Source organism: Condylura cristata, unplaced genomic scaffold (genome assembly GCF_000260355.1).
Source record: "Condylura cristata isolate star-nosed mole 26May11 unplaced genomic scaffold, ConCri1.0 scaffold00005, whole genome shotgun sequence".
Classification (NCBI taxonomy): Eukaryota; Metazoa; Chordata; class Mammalia; order Eulipotyphla; family Talpidae; genus Condylura; species Condylura cristata.
The window spans coordinates 22,743,261-22,764,070 of record NW_004567106.1 but is presented as its reverse complement, the minus strand read 5'-3'; the positions used below and the strand labels follow the sequence as shown (position 1 = coordinate 22,764,070).

At 37.0% G+C, this 20,810-nt stretch overlaps 1 protein-coding gene across 1 annotated transcript in view; it reads right to left on the bottom strand.

Moving 5' to 3' along the window:
• ABCB5 (ATP-binding cassette, sub-family B (MDR/TAP), member 5) overlaps positions 1–20,810 on the bottom strand; it is an 84,807-nt gene that overhangs the window by 3,498 nt on the left and 60,499 nt on the right. Inside the window, exons 19-24 of the mRNA XM_004677126.1 lie at positions 19,263–19,466; positions 16,007–16,107; positions 15,026–15,166; positions 7,131–7,287; positions 5,076–5,273; positions 2,951–3,157 (exon numbers count right to left, since the gene is read on the bottom strand). Coding sequence (XP_004677183.1) covers positions 2,951–3,157; positions 5,076–5,273; positions 7,131–7,287; positions 15,026–15,166; positions 16,007–16,107; positions 19,263–19,466 — 1,008 coding nt within the window. The remainder of the gene's footprint in view (positions 1–2,950; positions 3,158–5,075; positions 5,274–7,130; positions 7,288–15,025; positions 15,167–16,006; positions 16,108–19,262; positions 19,467–20,810) is intronic.

Here is a 20,810-nt window from a genome sequence, read left to right as displayed (position 1 = left end):
CAGGGACTGTAACAGGATTCACCAGAGATAGAGTGGGGAGCAAAACAGGCAGATCTACAAAGTACAATGCTGAGGGGAACAAGCGGGTGAGACAGGAGAGGTCTGCCACACCATGTGGATCACCTCCCTGGTGGGGGTTCTAAATCACACTGAAGCAGCTGTGGCTAGCTTACAGTGCTGCACTTTAACCTTCTGTGCCACCAGGGAGGACCCGATAATGTTATTTCTTTACTGAAAAATATCAGCAGTTTCTTATTTTCAATAAATTAGTGTCTAAAATTCTTAGTCTGGTATCAGCATAGTCACATTTCGTCAATTTACATCTGACCCCTTCTCAATTCCTCAATTTATGCCTTATATGTCAGGAGTTCAGATTTCTTAACTGCCCCCCAACACTTAAATCCTTTCACATAAATGTGTTTCTTTCCTCCACCCCCATCTCCCTTTTATCTTCTTAAACCATTCTCCTTTTATTCCCTTCTTTACCTGAGAAACCTCACTTAATTTATTAATGTCTATTAGTGTTTGCATTTTACTTTGTTGAATTATCTGCTATGAGAATGTCCAGCATTATCTGTCATTCTCATTTACTACTCATTATTCTCTTGAACTCCTTTCATTTTGCTACAAATGACAGCATTTCATCTTTCCTTATGGCTGAACAGTATTTCACAGTTTGGGTATACCAATTCTTCTTGATATAATTCTCCATTAGTGGGCACTTAGGTTATCTGTATCTAGCTACTGTAAATAATGCTGTAATAAACACGGTAGGCCCTCCCTTTGGGCTCAACCAGTTAAAGCACAGCACTAAGAAGCTGGCCTCAGCCGCCTCATTGCAAGTTCAATCCCAGGTCAAGGAGGTGATCCATAAATAAATAAATCTTAAAAAAAAAAAAAACACACACCAAGAAACAAACAGGTTTTTCTTTTATGATATAGCACATTGGTTCTCAAAGTTTACTGTGAATATTTAGTACAATGAGTCTCAGCAGTATGTAGCTATATATAATAAACAAGGTAAGGATAAAAGCCAAGGTGATGGGGGTGACCAACTATTACCTCAATTAAAAAAAAGTAAATGGGCCCTCCCTGGTGGCGCAGCGGGTTAAAGCACAGCACTGAGAATCTAAAGCCGCTTCCGCATGAGTTTGATTCCCGCCTGCCCCGGAGGTGACCACATGGTGTGGCAGACCTCTCCTGACCCGCCCGCTGCTCCCCTCAGCAGTGTACTTCGTCGATCTGCCTGTTCTGTTCCCCACTCTGTCTCTGGTGAAACCTCTCGCCGCCCCTGAGCCTCTGGCCTGTACCCCAGTTCTGTATGCACAAATAAATAAATCTTTAAAAAAAATGTTAATCCTTCCTTTATAGTAAGTACTACAGAACTTTGCTGTAGTTTGCTGTAAAAGAAGTTATACTATTGTCCTATTTCTAGTTTTAGGAACCGTTTAGTGTGGATAGGAGATAGTGACGGAAGATTTAGTAGAATAAAGAAGACTGATGACCATTACCCTCTCTTAAAGAACAAGGCACTCAATTAGTTGTTTGATAAAATGGCTATTAAGTGCTGACATTTGATTTTAAAGTAAGTTAGAAAATCATAATATAAAATTTTGTTTCTAATTAAAAATAGGTTAAAACTAAATTAAAATAGATACCTATTTTTAATTATAAACAGAATTTATATTGTGACTTTAAGATTTATTTATTTATATTTATGCATATAAGTGTTGGAGTGCAGCCCAGAGGAAGGGATTCACCAGAGACAGAGTAGGGAGCAGAAGAGGCCATACACTGCTAATGAAGTACACTGCTGAGGGGAGCAGTGGGTAAGACAGGAGAGGTCTGCCACGCCATGTGGATTAGCTCCCCTCTAGGGATCGAACTTGTGCTGCAGTGGCTGCCTATAGCTTCCTAGTGCTGAAACACAACCCCTTGAGTCACTAGGGAGGTTCTACATTGTGATTTTCTTTATTTATGTGTGTACACAAATGTGAACACTCATAGATAGTTAAACACTTTAAATTACCATTAACTGTTTCTTTGTATCTCTAGATTTGTATCAATGTTTACTGTGCTAAATCCTTATCTATAATAAGTCAAAATTTTGGGCTTTTTTGAGATTTTGAATCAATGGTCACAGCCAATACAGAGGTCAAGCTGATAAAAATGGCAGGCATTTTTATCTTAAGGAGGGGAGACACTACACAAGTCAGGAGCACTCAGGATAATTTCAGACTGTTATAAGCATCCTGAAGACTGTGATGTGACGTGGTACAGGTAAGAGGACTAGTGGGCACTTTTAAAAATAGGGTGTTCAGGAAGGTCTCTTCATATGACAGAGGTTCAAAGTTAGGGAGTTGGCTCTGCAAGAGTCAGAGGAAGAAATAACAAGTATAAATGTCTTATTAGGAAAGCACTTGGCAGGCTTATGAGACAGAAAAGAAGCCAGCTCAGCAGGATCAAAGTAAGCACAAGGTAATGATGGAGTTACAGAGGCAGGGGGAGCAGATCATACACCTTTTCAATTAATAAGCAGTTTGGACTTCATTCTAAGTAAAAAAGGGATACCATTAGGAAGTATTAAGCAGAGAGGAACATGATCTAATTTATATTTTTAAATAATTTCTCTGATTGATGTGAGGAAAAAGAATTATAACAGCATAAGACGAGGTAGAAAGCACCATGGAGTGGACAAGAGGGGACAATGGTGGTACAGATATGAGCATACAACTACTGAAAGTGAGGAATCCAAATATAAAGTTCATTCATTGAATATTAATGTAGCTTGGTCTTGGATAAATTAGTCATACAAAAATCTTTGCTTTTCAAATCTAACTTTATGTTAGTTATAGGCAATAAGTAATTGTGTAATTCAAGGGGCATATAAAAGAAACCCCTTATGCCCAGTAAACTACTTGGCAAATTTGTAGTCAAGATTTTTTCTTACCTCAGGGAGACCCTCAATAAAAGAATGGATATTTGCTGCATTTGCTACTTCTTTGATCTCATCTAATGGCACAACACGGCTGTTATCACCATAGGCAATGTTCTCAGCAATGCTACAGTTGAAAAGTACAGGCTCTTGAGAAACGATTGCTATTTGGGAACGGAGCCACTGTATGTTCAGTTCTTTTGCATCCACACCATCGAACAGCTGCCAAATGGAGAATGATATGTGAAGATCCAACAACTGTATCATCATGTTACGGTTCACTGTATTTAAACATATACAAATCATAACAAAAATGTTAGGAATTTAAGCTAGTTTGTAGTATAATGTTACCCAAGGATGGCTCATAAATTATGTTGTATAGAAGCAGACAGCATCAAACTGATTAAAATACCAACTTAACTTACTTGACATTTCTAGGAATTGCCACATATTCTAGAAACCTCCCCAAAGTTTAGAATAGTCTATACTGCAGTCAGGTGGAAATGTCCAGCCTGTACTGCAAAGCAGAATCCATCTTTTTCCTGGTCCAGTGATAGAGTTGGTGTAGATTTATACATGGTGTAGAAACATGTTATTTTGCACATAACCATACCTATCCACATGGACCTATAACAGTCAGCTGACATTTGATGAACATACCTACTACATGATGGGGAGCCTTCAGGTACCAGGAAAGTTGTGATAAATAAGATAAAACTTGTTCCCTTCCACAGATTACATACTAGCAGAGAGGGCTAGGAAATAAGCACACTAACAAGTAATAAACCCAGAAAAAGAGAGTGCTATGAAAACAGGGTAATGGTATAGAATGTCTGAAGATGTGGGAAAGGGGTGGGATGCATTGTTTTCTATTGAGTAATCTAAGAAATCCTCAGCAAGTGGCAGCTACTATGAGATATGAATGATGACAAGGAGCCAGCAAAGAAGTTAGAGTAAGAATATTCTACGCTGTGTTACAGCAAAAACAAAGGCTTGTAAGTATGTTAAAAGAAGCAAAGAAACCAGTAAGACTGACATTGTGTACAACTAGGTGAGGAGTGACAGAAAAGGAGTTTGGAGAGGAAGGTAAAGGCTAAATTATGAAGGACTTTGAATGATGGTATAGACTCTGACTTATCCTAACTGTCTTGGAAACCATTGGAGAGTTTAAAGGAGGGAGTGTGCTACATTATATACAAGAGAGCCATTTTGTGTCATTTACTTTTGCAAACAGAATTGGTGAGGGGGAAAAGGCTACATAAACAGTAGGAGGAGGAATACTAATATGACAGACTTAATTTTTAGGGACTAAATTTTTAGTCCTAATTTTTAGCCCTCATTTTTAGTAGTTTTTTATTAGGCGGAAGAGAGGATAGGAAAGGGTATGTGTGTGAGAGAGAGAGCGAGAGAGTGAGAGAGAGTAAGAGAGGAGAGAGAGAGAACCAGAGAGAGAGAGGAGAGAGAGAGAGAAAGGGAGAGAGGGAGAGAAGGAGAGAGAGAGAGTGAGGGAGAGGGAGAGAGAGAAGGTTTGTTGGGGGAGAAAGTATAATTGAAAACCTAAATATAAGGTAATATAAGGTAGGGTGAGGTAAAACAAAACAAACAACAGTCCTTGAAGTTTGAAAGTTTGAAGGGCTTTTTTTTTTTGAGATTAGAAGACAGGATTTAATGTAGCTGAATCAAAAAAAAAAAAAAAAAACCTTTAAAACCTTTATGCAAAAGCTTTAAACATTTGGAGGGAATGAGGTAGCCAAAGGCAACAGCAGGAAGGCTAAACCAGGGAGGAAAAGGAAATTATTAATGTCTTAAATCAGAAGAGAATAAAGGGAGAGCTAAGATATGGACATAGACCTGTCCTCCAACACTGTATTCGGAAAGAGATTCATGGCTCATAAGGTCAGAATTTTTGCCACCATAATGGCTGGAGAATGAGTCTTTGAACTTAGCCTAGAGTCCTATTCATTATTTTTGTTATTAGTTTGCCTGTCTTCTTAGCTGAGAAATAGAGATTGAAAAAAAAAAAATCTCTCGTACTGTTGATTCTATTCAAACCACTGAGGATGCTGAAGCCCAAGAAAATGTTTATGTTTATGAATAGCATCACCAATGCCAGATAAGTTGTATTTAAATTCAGTCTTACCACTTGTCCTTTTACAGGGTCATAAAATCTTTGCAGAAGTTGGATAGAAGTGCTTTTTCCACAGCCACTGCTGCCAACAAATGCTACTGTTTTCCCCTTCTCAATACAGAGGGATAAGTCACGAAGGATGAAAACATTTGGGCGACATGGATAGAAGAAAGAGACCTCTCGAAACTCTATATTCCCTTCACATGCGTCCTGTGAAAAAAAGTTGACAGCATTTAGAAGGATGCCTTAGGAAGGTTAAATACATTATAGAACACTAGCTGACCATAAAATGCCACAGCCATTTTAATTTTAAACATATTCCTCTCTATGTTGCTGTTGTCACTACTGGATTTCACCAGGGTCCTAAAAAACACTCATTTCCTTCAGCTACAATACCCAGATATAGTCTGACATGCACGTTAAATGTATGACCACCTGCTATGAGTAAATACATTTTTTTTTAAAAGACATTTAGTTTGTGCTTTATCATTTACTTCAGAATAGTTAGGTCTTTAATAGCTAAATGTATAAATGTGTATTTGTAAGTTGGCCCATGTTTTACAGCTACTATACATCATGTCTTGAATTCAGAATCACTGTCATCTTTTATTGATCATTACTTGGTAGTGATACCTAAAAATTTATTTTTCTCTCTATGCTTCGATCTCTTTAGTAACTGATAATTTGCAAACCAATATGTCTATATACTAGAAATACTTAAAGACTTTCCAGAATTATCACTGAATGATGAACCATAACTTTCTTTTCTTTCTTTTTTTTTTTTAAAGATTTATTTATTTGTTCATACAGAACTGGGGTACAGGCCAGAGGCTCAGGTGCATTGAGAGGCCTCACCAGAGACAGAGTGGGGAGCAGAACAGGCAGATCTACGAAGTACACTGCTGAGGGGAGCAGTGGGCGGGTCAGGAGAGGTCTGCCACACCATGTGGTCACCTCCAGGGCAGGCGGGAATCGAACTCATTGCAGAAGTGGCTTTAGCTTCTCAGTGCTGTGCTTTAACCCGCTGCGCCACAGGGAGGGCCGAACCATAACTTTCTTTTTGCATATTTGGTTCATAAGATTTTAGGTTTTTTTGCACTTATATTTGCTCTCAATTAATTGCATTGTAAGTATTCTAGTTTAACCATATGTCCAGCACATTCTTAGGCCATCATATTAATAACAACCACTAGTAGGTAGTGGGTAGGAACATCACAATATGTCTAATGATAGTCTTGTTTTTGTGACCAAAGGAATGAAATATATAAGAGTTAAGATGTGGTTAAGAATACTTATTGTCCCTATTACTGAATGTCCCTTTTAATATTCATGGTCTTTCACTGTAGCAGGGGATATGTGTGTATAAATTTAGTAAATATAGTTCTACTTTTCCCCTTTTCAGTTTGCAGGTACATTTCCATGAAAAATGGTGTTTTTAATAGGAGGATACTTTTTTATTTTGCATATATTATAATAGGAAAATAAAGAATAAACAATAATGCAATTCTTCACTCAAGATTAAAACTTTAACTGTATATATAAAATTAAATATAAGTATCAGTCCTTGTTCAAGAATTTGGTATCAGGAAAATAAAGTATATTTTTTAATATAAAAATATATTTTTTGCCCTCTCCGGCACAGCACTATGAAGCTAGCTGCAGCCACTTCATGAGTTCTATCCCCGGCCAGGATACCGACATGGTGTGCAGACCTCTCTTGACCTGCCCACTGCTCCCCTCAGCATTGTATTTCAATAGATATACTTGTTCTGCTCCCACTGTCTCTGTTGAATCCTCTCACTGCCCCTGCACCTTTGGCCTGTACCCCAGTTCTGTATGCATAGATAAATAAATCTTTTAAAAAACATGTATATATTTTTTGGTAGAAATGAAAGTGTGATCAAGATCTCTTTCATTGTAGCCATAACAATTATTTTATACAAACTTTTAATTCTTTATTGCACTATCTTTTACAGAACTATCAAATAATGCTTTCATTTAATCTCTATTTGGAGAGTCTGTATATAGATAAATTAAGTAGACATCTAAAATTATAGTTATGCTTACTGTTTTTTTTCCTTCTTGACTATAGCTTTCTATAGTTGGTTTCTTTTCCAATAAAGCAAACAAGTGTGCAGCCCCGGATTTGGCTTTGGAATATTCAGGTGCCAAAACAAGTGCTTCTCCCATGGCCATAGCTCCATATGCAATTGCAGTAAAAACTCTATGAAAAAGACAAGGCATTTGAATCTTAGTTAGACCCATTTAAAAACAATGGCAGCTTAAAGCAAAAGAAAAGGCAGGCAGGCATAGGAATATACCCTTTTGGCCAGAAACAATACCACTAATGTTGAAGGCCAGGCAATGATAGCTCTTTTGTAATTTCCTACCATGTAGTGATAATCTCTTGCTCTAAATGCCAGATCAAAGGTCTTAATAAGTGAAAATAAAACTTCTTAGGCATTTTTATATACTGTTCAATTGCTTGGAGATGTGACAGCAACTTCAATTGAAATAGGAAGAATGAATCTCTTTCAGTGGCCAGTCCTGAATTTACACAGTAGATATAAATGGGATTTCTTCTTTTTGTATATAATATAGTTAGAAGAGATAATTGATGCTGGATGATTGGCTATCTGCCTATGTGATGGAAAGTTAGCAAAGGCTGTAGGAGATTGTCTTTTCTAAGGAAGGTCTTAAAAAAATATTTGACTAAGGGCCCTCCCTGGTGGTGCAATTACATGGCACAGCAGACATCTCCTGTCTCACTCGCTGCTCCACTCGGCAGTGTACTTTGTTGATCTGCCTGTTCTGCTTCCTACTCTGTCTCTTGTGAATCTGCTCACTGCCCTTGCACCTCTGGCCTGTACCCCAGTTCTGTGTGCATAAAAAAAATCTTTAAACACACACACACACACACACACGTGTGTGTATGTGTGTATATGACTAAAATATTCCTTAGCAAAATTGGAAAGATTAGCTTTGATCTTTTAGATCTGTGATAGATGAAGATCCCATTTTCAAAACATGTTAATTATAAAATGGTAAGTATGCAAATAATGTTTGGAAGCATACAGCATTTTCACAGAAATGTGACATCATGTGGCCATAGTCAAACATTTTCTTTTTATTTTCTATTTCATTTTAGACGTGAACACATTTTACTGGAATGAAAATAATGCATCTCAGTAGTAGAGGTAAAAGTATAATTCAGCTAAGACTGGCAATATTTAAACATTAGGCAGTAAAAGGACATCACAAACCCCAGTACCTTGTACATATATAGCAAGGTAAACATGTCTCTTTATGACTTTCTCCAAAGGTGGAACCTACTAAGGGCTGGATGTTGATATAATGGCTTCAGTGGCCTGGACCTCAGGTTCTAGATTTTGTTTTCCATACAAAGTTCAAACAGTATAAAATGCAAAATACCAGTTTATAGGGCAGTCTAATGCTAAAGTTATTGTGGCCACTAGTTATGTGCTGTCATGGGATTTTAGTACTAATATTTATAGAAATAGATTAAAGCTCAAAGTACCATTTGAAATATTTAGGACCTAATTATATATATCGGAAATGGTTACTGAGTTTAAAAACATATCAAAGGGCCTCCCTGGTGGCCTGGGGGTTAAGGCTTAGTGCTATCATCCTGGTGGCCTGGGTTCGATCCCCTTGGTAAGGAGCTTACCCACTTTATATAGCTGAGCTGTTCACCCTGTCTCAGTCACTGCTCCCCTTAGTCTATTTCAGTCAATCTGTCTGTTCTGTTTCCTGTTTCTGATGAATCCTTTTACCCCTGCACCCCAGTTCTCTCACACACAAAAAATAAAATCTTAAAAAAAAAAATAAAAGCAAATCAGAATTTTTTGTTTGTTTTTGTTGCCGTTTGTAATATGAGGGAAAAAATCAGACTGTATCAGACTTAAGCATCAGTCTGAGCAAGTTACTCAGCAGGTGAGATGAGAAGATAATATAAGCCAATAAACCTAGATTCTAGTCCCAGTGGGGTAGAGACTTTTGAGAAGTCAAGAACTGAGAACATAACCTTTCTCCTCTGATTTGCGATGGGTCAAAATAACTAGCTGTCCTAAAAACCCCACCATGAAAAGTGAGTTCAAATTATTAGGTGTAACTATACAGAGTGGATACTTCCATATCCAGTTTGTAGGCTAGATATGGTGACTTACTCTAACAGGAAGTATACTAGGGGGTTTAGAACCATTTATTTACTAGTTCTGTGACCCTGGGCATTACTTATATTCTCTATGTTTCTGTTTCCTTATTGGCAAACAGGAGATAATAAGAATATCTACATCAGATAGGGTTGCTGTGAGAATTAAATTCATAAATAATCTAAAGTGCTTAGTATAGTACTCAACCAAAATAAGTTGTTATTCCTTTTACAGAATAGATATTTAATGAAACACTATCTGTTAGAAAATAAACTTTCAAATTTCTGCAGATATACGTCAGCACACCAGGTCAAATCTTGACTTTTGAAGTCTGCACTAAGTTAAATTTCTTTTATTTGACCAGAAAATAGAGAATCTTTTCTTGCAAAGGTGGCCATTACAATTATTCCCATGCTTATACTTTTCTCCCTAACATCCATATAACATTTCCAAAAGTCCTCTTCTACCAAAACACATTCCTCAACAGGTGGGACAAATATACAACATACATGTATTTGGTAATTTGGGACTTATAGAATGTCTTCATAAATATGATACCACCTAGGAGATAAGTAGGTCAGGAGTTCCTACCGCTTTTTAACAAATGGGGAAACTCCAGCTTACAAAAATTAAGCAATATGCCCAGGTTCACATAGGTATAAGCCATGGGGCTGGAACTTGCTCAGTGTGTTTTCCCCTGTTACTGCCATGGACAGCTGGCCTGCATTGTTTCTCCCAGAATTTTGAGGTTTGTCAAATGTTTCCCATCTTACATCCTTCAGAGGGCCCTAGATATCAAATCTCCCCTGATTTGCCTCCTTTAATGGTTATTGGTCTCCTTCACTCATTGTTCTCTCTAGCTGGTGTCCTTATCTGATTCCCTTCTTCTGGATGAGCTCTGGGGGAGGGGCCAGGAAGAATCTGGGTGGCTGCCTTAATAGTGAATCTGAAAAAAGACTTTCCTGTTTTCTTTGTTTGGGCAAAATGTTGCTTTTTTAATTTAATGATGACATACAGTTCTCCCATGGCTGCGTAGCCTATTAGAGCAAAGATGGCAATGGAAGTCTAGCTTGCTTCTTTCTATCCCTTGATATTTCAAGGTCTCAACAAACTAGTAAGATTCATTGAAAACCTGCCTACCTTGCTATTTTGGCCAATAATGACATTTAATATTAAAAGTCCAGTTATTATTTCCTCTCAGAATCTGCCTTTGGATTTTTGGAGGACTAGGCTATAAACAGAACTGCCTGCCCTAGTTTTATGGGCAATCTTCAAAGCTGGAGCTTATTATTACTGCACTGAAGACTGTCAGGCCTTGACTCTCTTTTATCTATTTGCTCTACTTAGCTTCCTGCTTATATGTATAGCAAAGAAGAAGGAGTGATGAAGGAGTTCTGAAGGAAAGGTATGGAGAGTTGTAGAACCTCCATAGGTTTCTGACTATTTTGCAAAAAGGAAAATCAGTTAGGAACTTACTTAGAGGCACTAATGCAAAATAAGACAGGGGAAGATAACTTATGTTGTATTTCTTAAGTCTCTGCTTTGACAGTAAAGTAAAAACCCTAGAATTGCTAGTTTAACAGGCAGAGGGGAGTGTTTTATCCCAAATATGTGTATGAAAATCTAAACAAGAGATCTTCTAAATATGTACTGATTTAAAGGCTGCGGAGTGAAAATGTTATTGCCCTTTTTAGAGTGCCCATTTCTGAGACAGTTTTACAATAACAGATGGATAGAGAGTTTCTACCATAAGAAATGCATGTTGCCTTTTGCTTTTAGAGAAAAAGCTGAGACTTATAGTGACCTTGATGATTAACAAATACTATGAGAACATCAAAGAATTCTGCTGTTAAAATTCCCTTTCTAAAGTGCACTGTCATTTTTGAAAGAGAGTGCTTATCCATCCCTGTAGTTGTAAATCATGAATATGTTCACATTTTATTAGGGTAAGTAAAACTGGTTTATTTTTAACAATAAAGTATTATGACTTCTCCAATTTTGATATAATGCTAGGAAGGTTTCTGGTAGAGGTCAAAAGAAAACCCTAGGGTTTTAAAAAGCTAGAGAGAGCAGTCTGAGATTCTTTCCCTATGTTCAACTTTCTTAATGTGCAATTCTCCATCTGTGCTACAGCTAATCTATTTGGAAAAAAAAAAATGCGGGCCCTCCTGCAGGCTGGCCACAGCCACTTTGGTGTGGGTTTGACCCCTGCCCCGGAGGTGATCCTCTTGGTGTGGCAGACCTCTCCTGACTCGCCCACTGCTCCCCTCAGCAGTGTACTTCGTGGATCTACCTGTTCTGCTCCCCACTCTCTCTGGTGAAATCTCTCACTGCCCCTGCACCTCTGGCCTGTACCCAGTTCTGTATACATAAATAAATTAAAAAAAAAATGCAGGTTGCTGGCTCTATACCAGATCTCTAAATCTCCTAGTTAGATTCTCTAGGTGACCTCTGGGTATCTACAGTTTTAACCAGCTCTTTGATGGTTTAGTTGGGAAATCATTGACTTAGAGAATGTCACAAAGATCTTTTCTAGAAGGCCTAAGGAGGGTTTTAGTAGAAGAAAGTTTTCTTTGTAAACCTCTTACATTTAATTCATTGATTAGATAGAAATCTGTCTGTCACCTTGGATTCTGGAAGGCAGAGTACTCAGGTGTAAGTTAGTATACTTAAAGGGATATTGTGACATATTCATGTTTGTTGGGGGACTCTAGGAGTGACAGAGATTTGATGTTGAAAGCAGATTTCATCTATTCATATTTTCACAGCCCTGTGCTCATATTTCTCAGAGACCCTCTCCTTTGTCCATATGTAAAGAGTACAGACAGCCTTACTGAGTCTGTTGTCAGATTAAATGAACCTCAAACAAAAGTGATATGAATGGCTCTGTCTTAGAGAGGTGTCTGTATTGTTCTTCCATATGGAAGAGGGTAATATGGATGTAGAAGGTGAACAGTGTTTTGGACTTGATGTTTTATGTGGCAGGAAAGGCACAGAAGACTTCTAGATTTTTGGGTGGAGTAACTGTATAGACAGTAGTACTGTTTACTAAGATGAAGAGGTATTGAGGAGGAGACATTTCAGGGAGAAAAAAAAATCTTATTTTGATTTGGATTATTAAGATATTATTAAACACTCAAGTGGAAAGTCCAGCAGACAGCTGGATAAGTATATGGTGTTCAGAAGTGGGACCAAAGTTGGAAATACCCAGTAGGGAGTTATAAGGATACAGGTAATATTTAAAATCATCTATGTAGATGAAGAAATGTCTAGTACATGGGCCTGATAGAAAAACTAGCCAGTAAAGGAAATAGAGGAAGAGGAACCAATAATAAAGAAGAAAGTCTATAGAAGAAAATGTGTGTCTTAGGAAGGAGAGGTCAAGTCAAGTGATACTGGAGAACTGAGCACTGGAAGACTGTATGGGTGGGCAAGAAAGGGATCAGCTTATCCTTGATAGTGGTGTGATAGGGGATAAGGCTTTACTGGAATGAGTTTAGTAGAGACTGGAGATAAGAAGGTCTAAAGAACAAATACAGGTAATTCTTTGGAATCTGTTTTCCTATAGAGGAGGAAGAGATATTGGAATTAGGTAGAAAAGGATTTAGGGTCACAGGAGATTTCTCTCTTTTTAAGAGAAGTGGTCATAAAGAAAAGAAATAACAGATTTAGAGAAACCAATGTGATGAGAGAAGCAAAGGAAGCCATCATAGATGAGAAAATTTTGTTTTTCCACTGAGGGGCAGACATGGTGGACAATGTGCTACACTTATAAAATTTGGTGTTGGAAAGATGAGGTGGTTCTTTCTTGATTATTTTTTTTATACCATCTTCAGGTAAACTCATTAAAAATTCACTTGGACTACAATTGCTTTTAAAAATGAAAAACTTTCTGTATGGACTGATCAACCATCAGATAACCCACATTGGTATAAGTGTATTTAATAGTCTTGTTCCCTATTAATATCAAATACCAATTCTACTGAAAGAATGGGATCCCCTTTAAAACCTGGGGATTTAAAGATGTTGGCAAAAAGTTTATGGCAATAGGAAAACATGTTCTGATTTTCAAACAATTGGCTTGCATGCAAACTACTGGAATTGAACTTACTTTTAAACTTAGAATAGCCTGTATTACATTAGAATCAAGAGAAAAAGTAATTTTGTGCAGGTTGTGAGCTCAATAAATTAACTTACATGATTCTACATTTAGTTGCTTGTTAACCTATCTGAATAATTAGTTGTATAATCAGAAAGAAATAAATCCAAGGCTACACTGTGGTTTATATATTCACATAAGCAATACCATGCACTGTTTTAGAGGGTGGGAGGACATACCCACTCTCTGTAGTAGAACAGAAAGCCTGTAATTTCTATAAAAATTTTAAGCAGACATTTCATTCTACAAGGAAATGTTTCCTAGAAACCACTGAATGCCCTTAGAATCAGGTTAGATTCAGAAATACCGGGCTGATAAAAGGGGAACTATTTTCTTCTGAGTGCCTAGCAAAGAAACTTCCTGGGAACCAAGTTAATGTGTGATAAGTATATACATACACACATAGTCACATAAATATAAAAATTATTCCAAGTTACTCTGAAATTATTTGACTTCAAGTGAATTTTGGTCATTTCTTCAAACCAAGTATATCCTCAAAGCACAAATATGTGACACCAAGGAGGAAATTATGAGAATATGACACTGTCCTGGAAGCCAAATCCCAAAGAGGCACTCCCAGTATACTTTGCCAAGTGGCAATATTGTTGGTACTCTTTTTTTTTTTTTAAAGATTTATTTATTCGTACAGAACTGGGGTACAGGCCAGAGATGCAGAGGGTGAGAGGATTCACCAGAGACAGAGTGGGGAGCAGAACAGGCTGATCGACGAAGTACACTGCTGAGGGGAGCAGCGGGCGTGTCTGGAGAGGTCTGCCTCACCATGTGGTCGCCTTCGGGGCAGGCGGGAATCGAACTCATGTGGAGGTGGCTTTAGTGCGGACGTGGCTTTAGTTTCTCAGTGCAGTGCTTTAACCCGCTGTGCCACCAGGGAGGGCCCTATTGTTGGTACTCTTAAGGTCATTATTTTGAAGAGGTCGGTCTTTGCTTTGAGGTGTATGCTTTGGTGGGCTTGTTAAAATAAATGAATGAATATATGGTTGCTTTCTGGAGTCAAATTCTTTTTTGATTTCTCTAGTTCTAAATGTTTAACAATGACATTATGACATAGCTTTATAACACGTCTGATATCTTAAAGAAGTTTAAGAAGCTCGGGATTAACAATCAGAACTAATTTTTCTAATTTGAGAAGATGAATTTAGGTAGAAATTCATAACTATGTGAACAAATTCTAAAGAAGGTATTCCAACAAATATATTGGGAAGAGGCAGCAACAGTGATGCCATGATCCATTTTGAGTATGACTTTTCTAAAAATCATTTATATGTGTTTCTTCTGGAGTATCTGCTTAAAAAGAACTGAACCTCACTGATTTTACAATCATAACTGATAAAGCCATCTCCACTCTGGGAATTCCACTAAGCCTCAGAAATTCTTGAAGGAATGGATTTTTATCTCCCTATTTCCTTATTTGAATAAACCAAAGCAGGGAACAGTTTATTTTAGAATTTAATTCAGATTATTTATGTTATATCAGTATTAGTATTTTACCAGCTTGATGTTAAATAATAAAGAAAAATATTTCCAAGCATGTCTTTTTAACACATGTGATTTAAATGACAAAGTTACTATTAACTTTTTGGTTGAAGTATCTGTATATTTATGCAGCTTACATGAACATGCCCTCCGGGGTCATTCGTCCAGCTTGAATTAAATAGGCTCCAAACCGGAATCCTGCTGCATAGGCAAAGTATACAAAGGCATGGCTGATTGCATAACAGCCTCCAATGATCTGTGCTTTCTTCAAAGTATTTCTGAAATACATAAAATTTACTAAATAATGGGAAAGAAGTATAGGAAAGTCATTTTAGCAAGTCTAGTATAATGAATATAGCACAGAAATTTTTTTTAGGGGATGCATGTTTTTCTAAAAATTAAAGAAAAAGTGATTTTTAAAAATTACTGAAAATTATCATAGAGAAACAAAAAAGCACCAATTTCCTCTTTAACTATGTATTTTATATTTTAGTGTAAAATTTCTTCTGTTTACTTTCAAGTGAGTTGCCAAAGTGAGAAAGGAGTTAAAGAAGTATTGAGACATATTTTCTACCTTAATCTCATACTAACAGAATAAATAGTGAAATGAAAGGGTGGTACCAAGCACAAGCATGAATAGAAAAGAGCACAAAGCTATCTCTCTGATAAAGGACTACAAAGGGCATTACTAAGTAAATGTGATAAGCAACACTAGTTTAAAATTAAAAGGGGTGATCACATTATTATGTATATGTTGTTTTGTTGTTTTAAAATGTGAACTCTTTGAAGGATTCACAATAAGGGACTGAGTATTCTTGTATTTTTCTTGAATATGTTGTCTTAATCTTGTTTTAGGAATATTAAAATAAAGGTGTACATTTGGTAATGAACAATACGTGGCAATGGACAGCACATGGTAATGTGGGAGGTTTATAACACTTATTATAACCATGTTTGCCTTTGATTCCTCTTCTTTTGGTGAAGTCATATGAGAAAATACAATATGCCATTATCAGGAAAGATCCTAGAGCAAATTCTAGGATAAACCATAAGAGATATTCACAAACACTGCCTTTTTTGAACAAATGATAATGGATTTGGAATGAATCTAAAATTACCTGTGCTGAGTCTGAAGAGTTTCTTCATATGTTTGTTCAAAGGCTTTTTCTCTTGTTAATGACACTATAGTCCGTATATTCTCCACAGTTTCAATTGCTATCTTGTAAAATAGGACAATAAAACTTAGAAATAAAATTAGTAATGGGTAAGTTTTTCCTGATTATGAGTTCTAGATATAACTGGGGCCATAGTAAGTACATCAGGTTAATCAGTTTTCCTTTATCTTTCTCAAAATAAGTCAGGAAAATAACATTTCAGGATAATAAGGTCAAGGAATATTTCTTTTGAAAAGATTTATTTAGTCTTTTCATCTACATTTAGCACCCTTCAAGTCTTTACTGCATTTCAATTTAAACTGGTTCTATAGGGCCCTCCCTGGTGGCTCAACAGGCTAAAGCACAGCATTAAGAAGCTATCCACAGCTATTGCAGCTGAGTTGGATCCCAGGCCAGGGAGGTGACCCACATGGCGTGGCAGACTTCTCCTGACCCGCCCACTTCTCCCCTCAGTAGTGTATTTCAGTCTATCTGCCTGTTCTACTCCCCACTCTGTTTCTGGTGAAGTCCCTCAACCCCTGCAACACATCTGGCCTGTACACAAGTTCTGTATGCATAAATAAATAAATCTTAAAAAAAAAAACTGGTTCTACAGGCAAATAAATCAAACATAAATAAGCATTATGTACATAGGCAATCATATAAATGTGATAATTATGAGATAATTCAATGAGTATCAAATAAAATATATAGTTCTAGTACCAAATGCAAATAGCAACTGAAAGGGCTCAGGGACATCCCAATATAGAAACAATGCATGTGGCTACAAATTTTTTTTATATGATGTAGTTATTTATCATTTTGATATCTATAACTTAACTATATATTTAATTCAAATAGGATTAAGGCTTCTCATGTAGTTTTCAAAAAGAATGAGCAATAACATGGGGTTCAAAAAGGAGACTTGCTTGGAACAACTACTGAACATGAGACTATCTATTGATTTGAAAGAGATACTTTCTGTTTTTCACTTTCTATTCCACAGAACATGATAGTGCAGAGCAGGACCTAGGCAGACTTTCAGCATTATGTAAAGGAGAATTGGATTAGAGACAGTGGTCAGGACACCTGGGTTATCTCTATATTTTGATGTTGAGATAGTCAGAATTCTCCTTAGTTTTCAAAATGAACACAAAGAAACCTCCATTTGTAATATCTGTGGTTTACAGAGAACATGGATAAGTATTCTGAAACTAAATTAAGGCTTCTACAGAGGGAGAGAGGGTGAGGGTAGAGAAAAAGGAAGGATAGGATACAGTGGCCTAGGGTAAAGGACTATGGGTGCTTTCATGGTGGGGCTGGGATGGTAACATACATCTAAAGAGGTGTGAACCTATTCCCCTGGATCATGTATAGTGTTGTAAACTAATGTGATCTCAATAAGGAAAAAAAAAAAAAGATTCTGAAACCTTGAGGAAAAAGACAAATAAAAATATCTTTGTAATTATTATTCACAATGGGGAAAGACTGAGAATATTTATTTTAATTTATTTTACTAATATGGCCATATTAAGTCTGAGAAAGAAAATAGACTATTTTCCCAATCTAATGTGCAACCCAAGAAAAATCATATGTTTTATTGGTCCACATTCTAAGTTGGTGTTTGGTTGGCTGATGGATTAAAAATTGCAGGGAGATGACTCAAATTGCCTGTTCAGTGGGAGCTACTGATTATATAGCTTGAAGCTACTCTAAAGATATCCCAAAAAATGTTAAAAGGGCACATATACAACTAAAACCCACGATATAAAAAATAAGAAAAATGAAAATAAATAATTAGGATCTGGTTAATCTGGAATTTGTGATATTTTACAAACAGGGAAGACTAAAAAGCTATTCACTGTCAGTAAGGCAAATACATGCTATGTAGTTCACTCTCTATATTGTTCTATCCTTCAATAGGGCAAGAAATTGGGAAGGTCCAAGAGGCATAAAAACTAGACTTCTATGAGTCAGTCACTTGAGTATCAAATGATTCATGAGTATCCAAGGCGATTATAATATATCAACTGTGATAGCCACTGATGCTGGCCATAAATGCTATTAAAATAATTTTCATGTTCAGAGAATGTTCACCAATGTAGTAAAGATTTTGAAATTGTATCATCAGAGGGGTGACTTAAAAACCAGGGGATGAATGCCTTGTATAAAGCTCATTTACATGACACAGCTTCTGAAAGGCTGTCAGGAAAATGGACTTTGGATTTCTACCAAGATGAAAATCAAGAAGAATAAGATAGAAGGCCACAAAACAAAGCAACACAAAAACTGCATGTCATTCAAGGGCTTCCAAGGGTAGACAATCTGGAAAGTAATGCACTGACTGAGACTATAGGGAAGGAGTGTGTAGAAGATGGCTGTATACTCATCTATAGGGTGCTATACAGGGATTCCAATGTTGGGTATGTTTTTACATCAAATAACATCACTTTCAGCTCTTAGATGTTATGATCTTGCAGTGCTTATGATTCTCTAAGTCTCCAATAGAATGATTACTTGTATGAATTTGATTGATTCTGAGAAACTCAATTGTATCAAAACATTTTTCCAGGTAATTAAATACAACTTTCATTTTAATAAATATAAAAATGGTCCTTATAGGTAAAATTTTGTTTTAGGGACGATAAATATTAAGCCCATTGCCTTGTGTTCAGTAACTATTATATTTTATGCTTGTTTTGGGGAAAAAAAAAGTAGAATACCCAGAATTGTTCAGGAAAATTTAATCATATAACAATAAGAGAATTGGGAATCATGATGGCATCAAATTCACATATGATGTGCTAACAGTAGAACAACTGGCATTACTGTGTGCTTATTGTCTTTCAAACAGTATTCAAAGTGTCATATATTATAATAGTAAATGTTTTGTGTACTAAAAAAATCTTTAGTTCTTTACCTAGGACTAAACTGAGGTTCCACAGGGTTGATGTTAAGTTGCTTATATCACACATTTGTCAGTGATAGAATCTAAGTTCGAACTTAGATTAAATGAGTCTTAATACAACTTAACTGTGACTCCATGTTTTAAATTATACACCACATATCTGTAACACAGAAACACTCCAACCTAAACTGGCTTATATAATATGTATAGTCCATTTTGCAGTTTCTAAGAAATGTGGTTAAAATATCATAAAGATGGGAGCTCTGGTTTTCTCTTAAGATGTTGAAATGTTAAGAATGGGCTTTACTTTACCTTTCCAGCACGCTGAAATTCTTGTTTATCCTTGTTGGCAAATCCAGTCATTGCTGCAGTTTCAATCATTCCTGTCAGTGCAAGTACTGGAGCAATACTTAGAATCAGGAGTGTCATCTCCCATCCATATATGAAGGAAATGATAACTGACAGTCCCATGTTAGTTGCATTTTGTGTTAAGACACCAATCCTTGAACCTGTTGCCTGTAATCAGAGAAGATTTTTTTTTAAAGATTTATTTATTCATACAGAACTGGGGTACAGGCCAGAGATGCGGAGGGTGAGAAGATTCACCAGAGACAGAGCAGGGAGCAGAGCAGGCAGATCTATGAAGCACACTGCTGAGGGGAGCAGCGGGCGGGCCAGGAGATGTTTGCACGCCATGTGGATCTCCTCCGGGGCAGGCGGGAATCGAGCTCATGTGGAAGTGGCTTAAGCTTCTTAGTGCTGTGCTTTAACCCACTGCGCCACCAGGGAGGGTCAATCAGAGACATTTTGGGGGAAAAGTTAGCTTTTTTTAAAAGATTACTTATTCATACGAAATTGGGGTATAAGCCAGAGGTGCAGAGGTGGTGAGAGGCTTCACCAGAGACAGAGTGGGGAGCAGAACAGGCCTACTGATGATTCAGTACACTGCTGAAGGGAACAGCAGGCAGGTCAGTAGAGGTCTGCCACACCATGTGTATCACCTCTGGGCGGGGGATTGAACTTGTACTGCACTTGTACTGAACTTGCATCGAACTTGTACTGAAGCAGTTGCAGCCACTTTGAAGTGCTGCGTTCTAACCCATTGTGCCACCAGGGAGAGCCCAAAGTTAGCTAATTTAAAAAAATTTCAAGAATACCTACTATAGTTGCTATTTTAGGATTTTTTTTTTAATTTAAAGATTTATTTATTTATGCAGACAGAACTTGAGTACAGGCCAGAGGTACAGGGGTGGTGAGAGGATTCACCAGAGACAGAGTGGGGAACAGAATAGGCAGGTGGGGAAGTACACTGCTGAGGGGAGCAGCGGGCAAGTCAGGAGAGGTCTGCCATGCCATGTGGGTCACCTCCGGGGCAGGTGGGGATTGAAATCATGCGGAAGTGGCATCAGCTTCTTAGTGCTGTGCTTTAACCTGCTGCACCACCAGGCAGGGCCCTATTTTAGTATTTATACTTAAATTTTTACTTTGAATTTATACTTAGAGTTTAAATATTACACATATATTTTCAACCCTCTGCTAATGAGTTATTACAATTTTTTTGTCATGTTCAATATTGAGAAGTCCAATTAGTTTAGAGGGACACCGTAGACAACTGTATAGAAGCAAGGCTGACACCAACTATTTGAAATTAAATGCCACCTACTTAAAGGGGTACTTTTATCTTGATTAATATGAGAGTGTTGCTAAAATATAAGGCCATTCAAAAAATAGATATCTACTGAGGATCAAATAAGTGCTTTATCTTCCATTAACAATGATAAAATACATTAGTCCTGTAAAACAGAAGAGGAAACAGTGACAGAGAGACAACATAACTTGACCACAGTCAAACATTTAGTA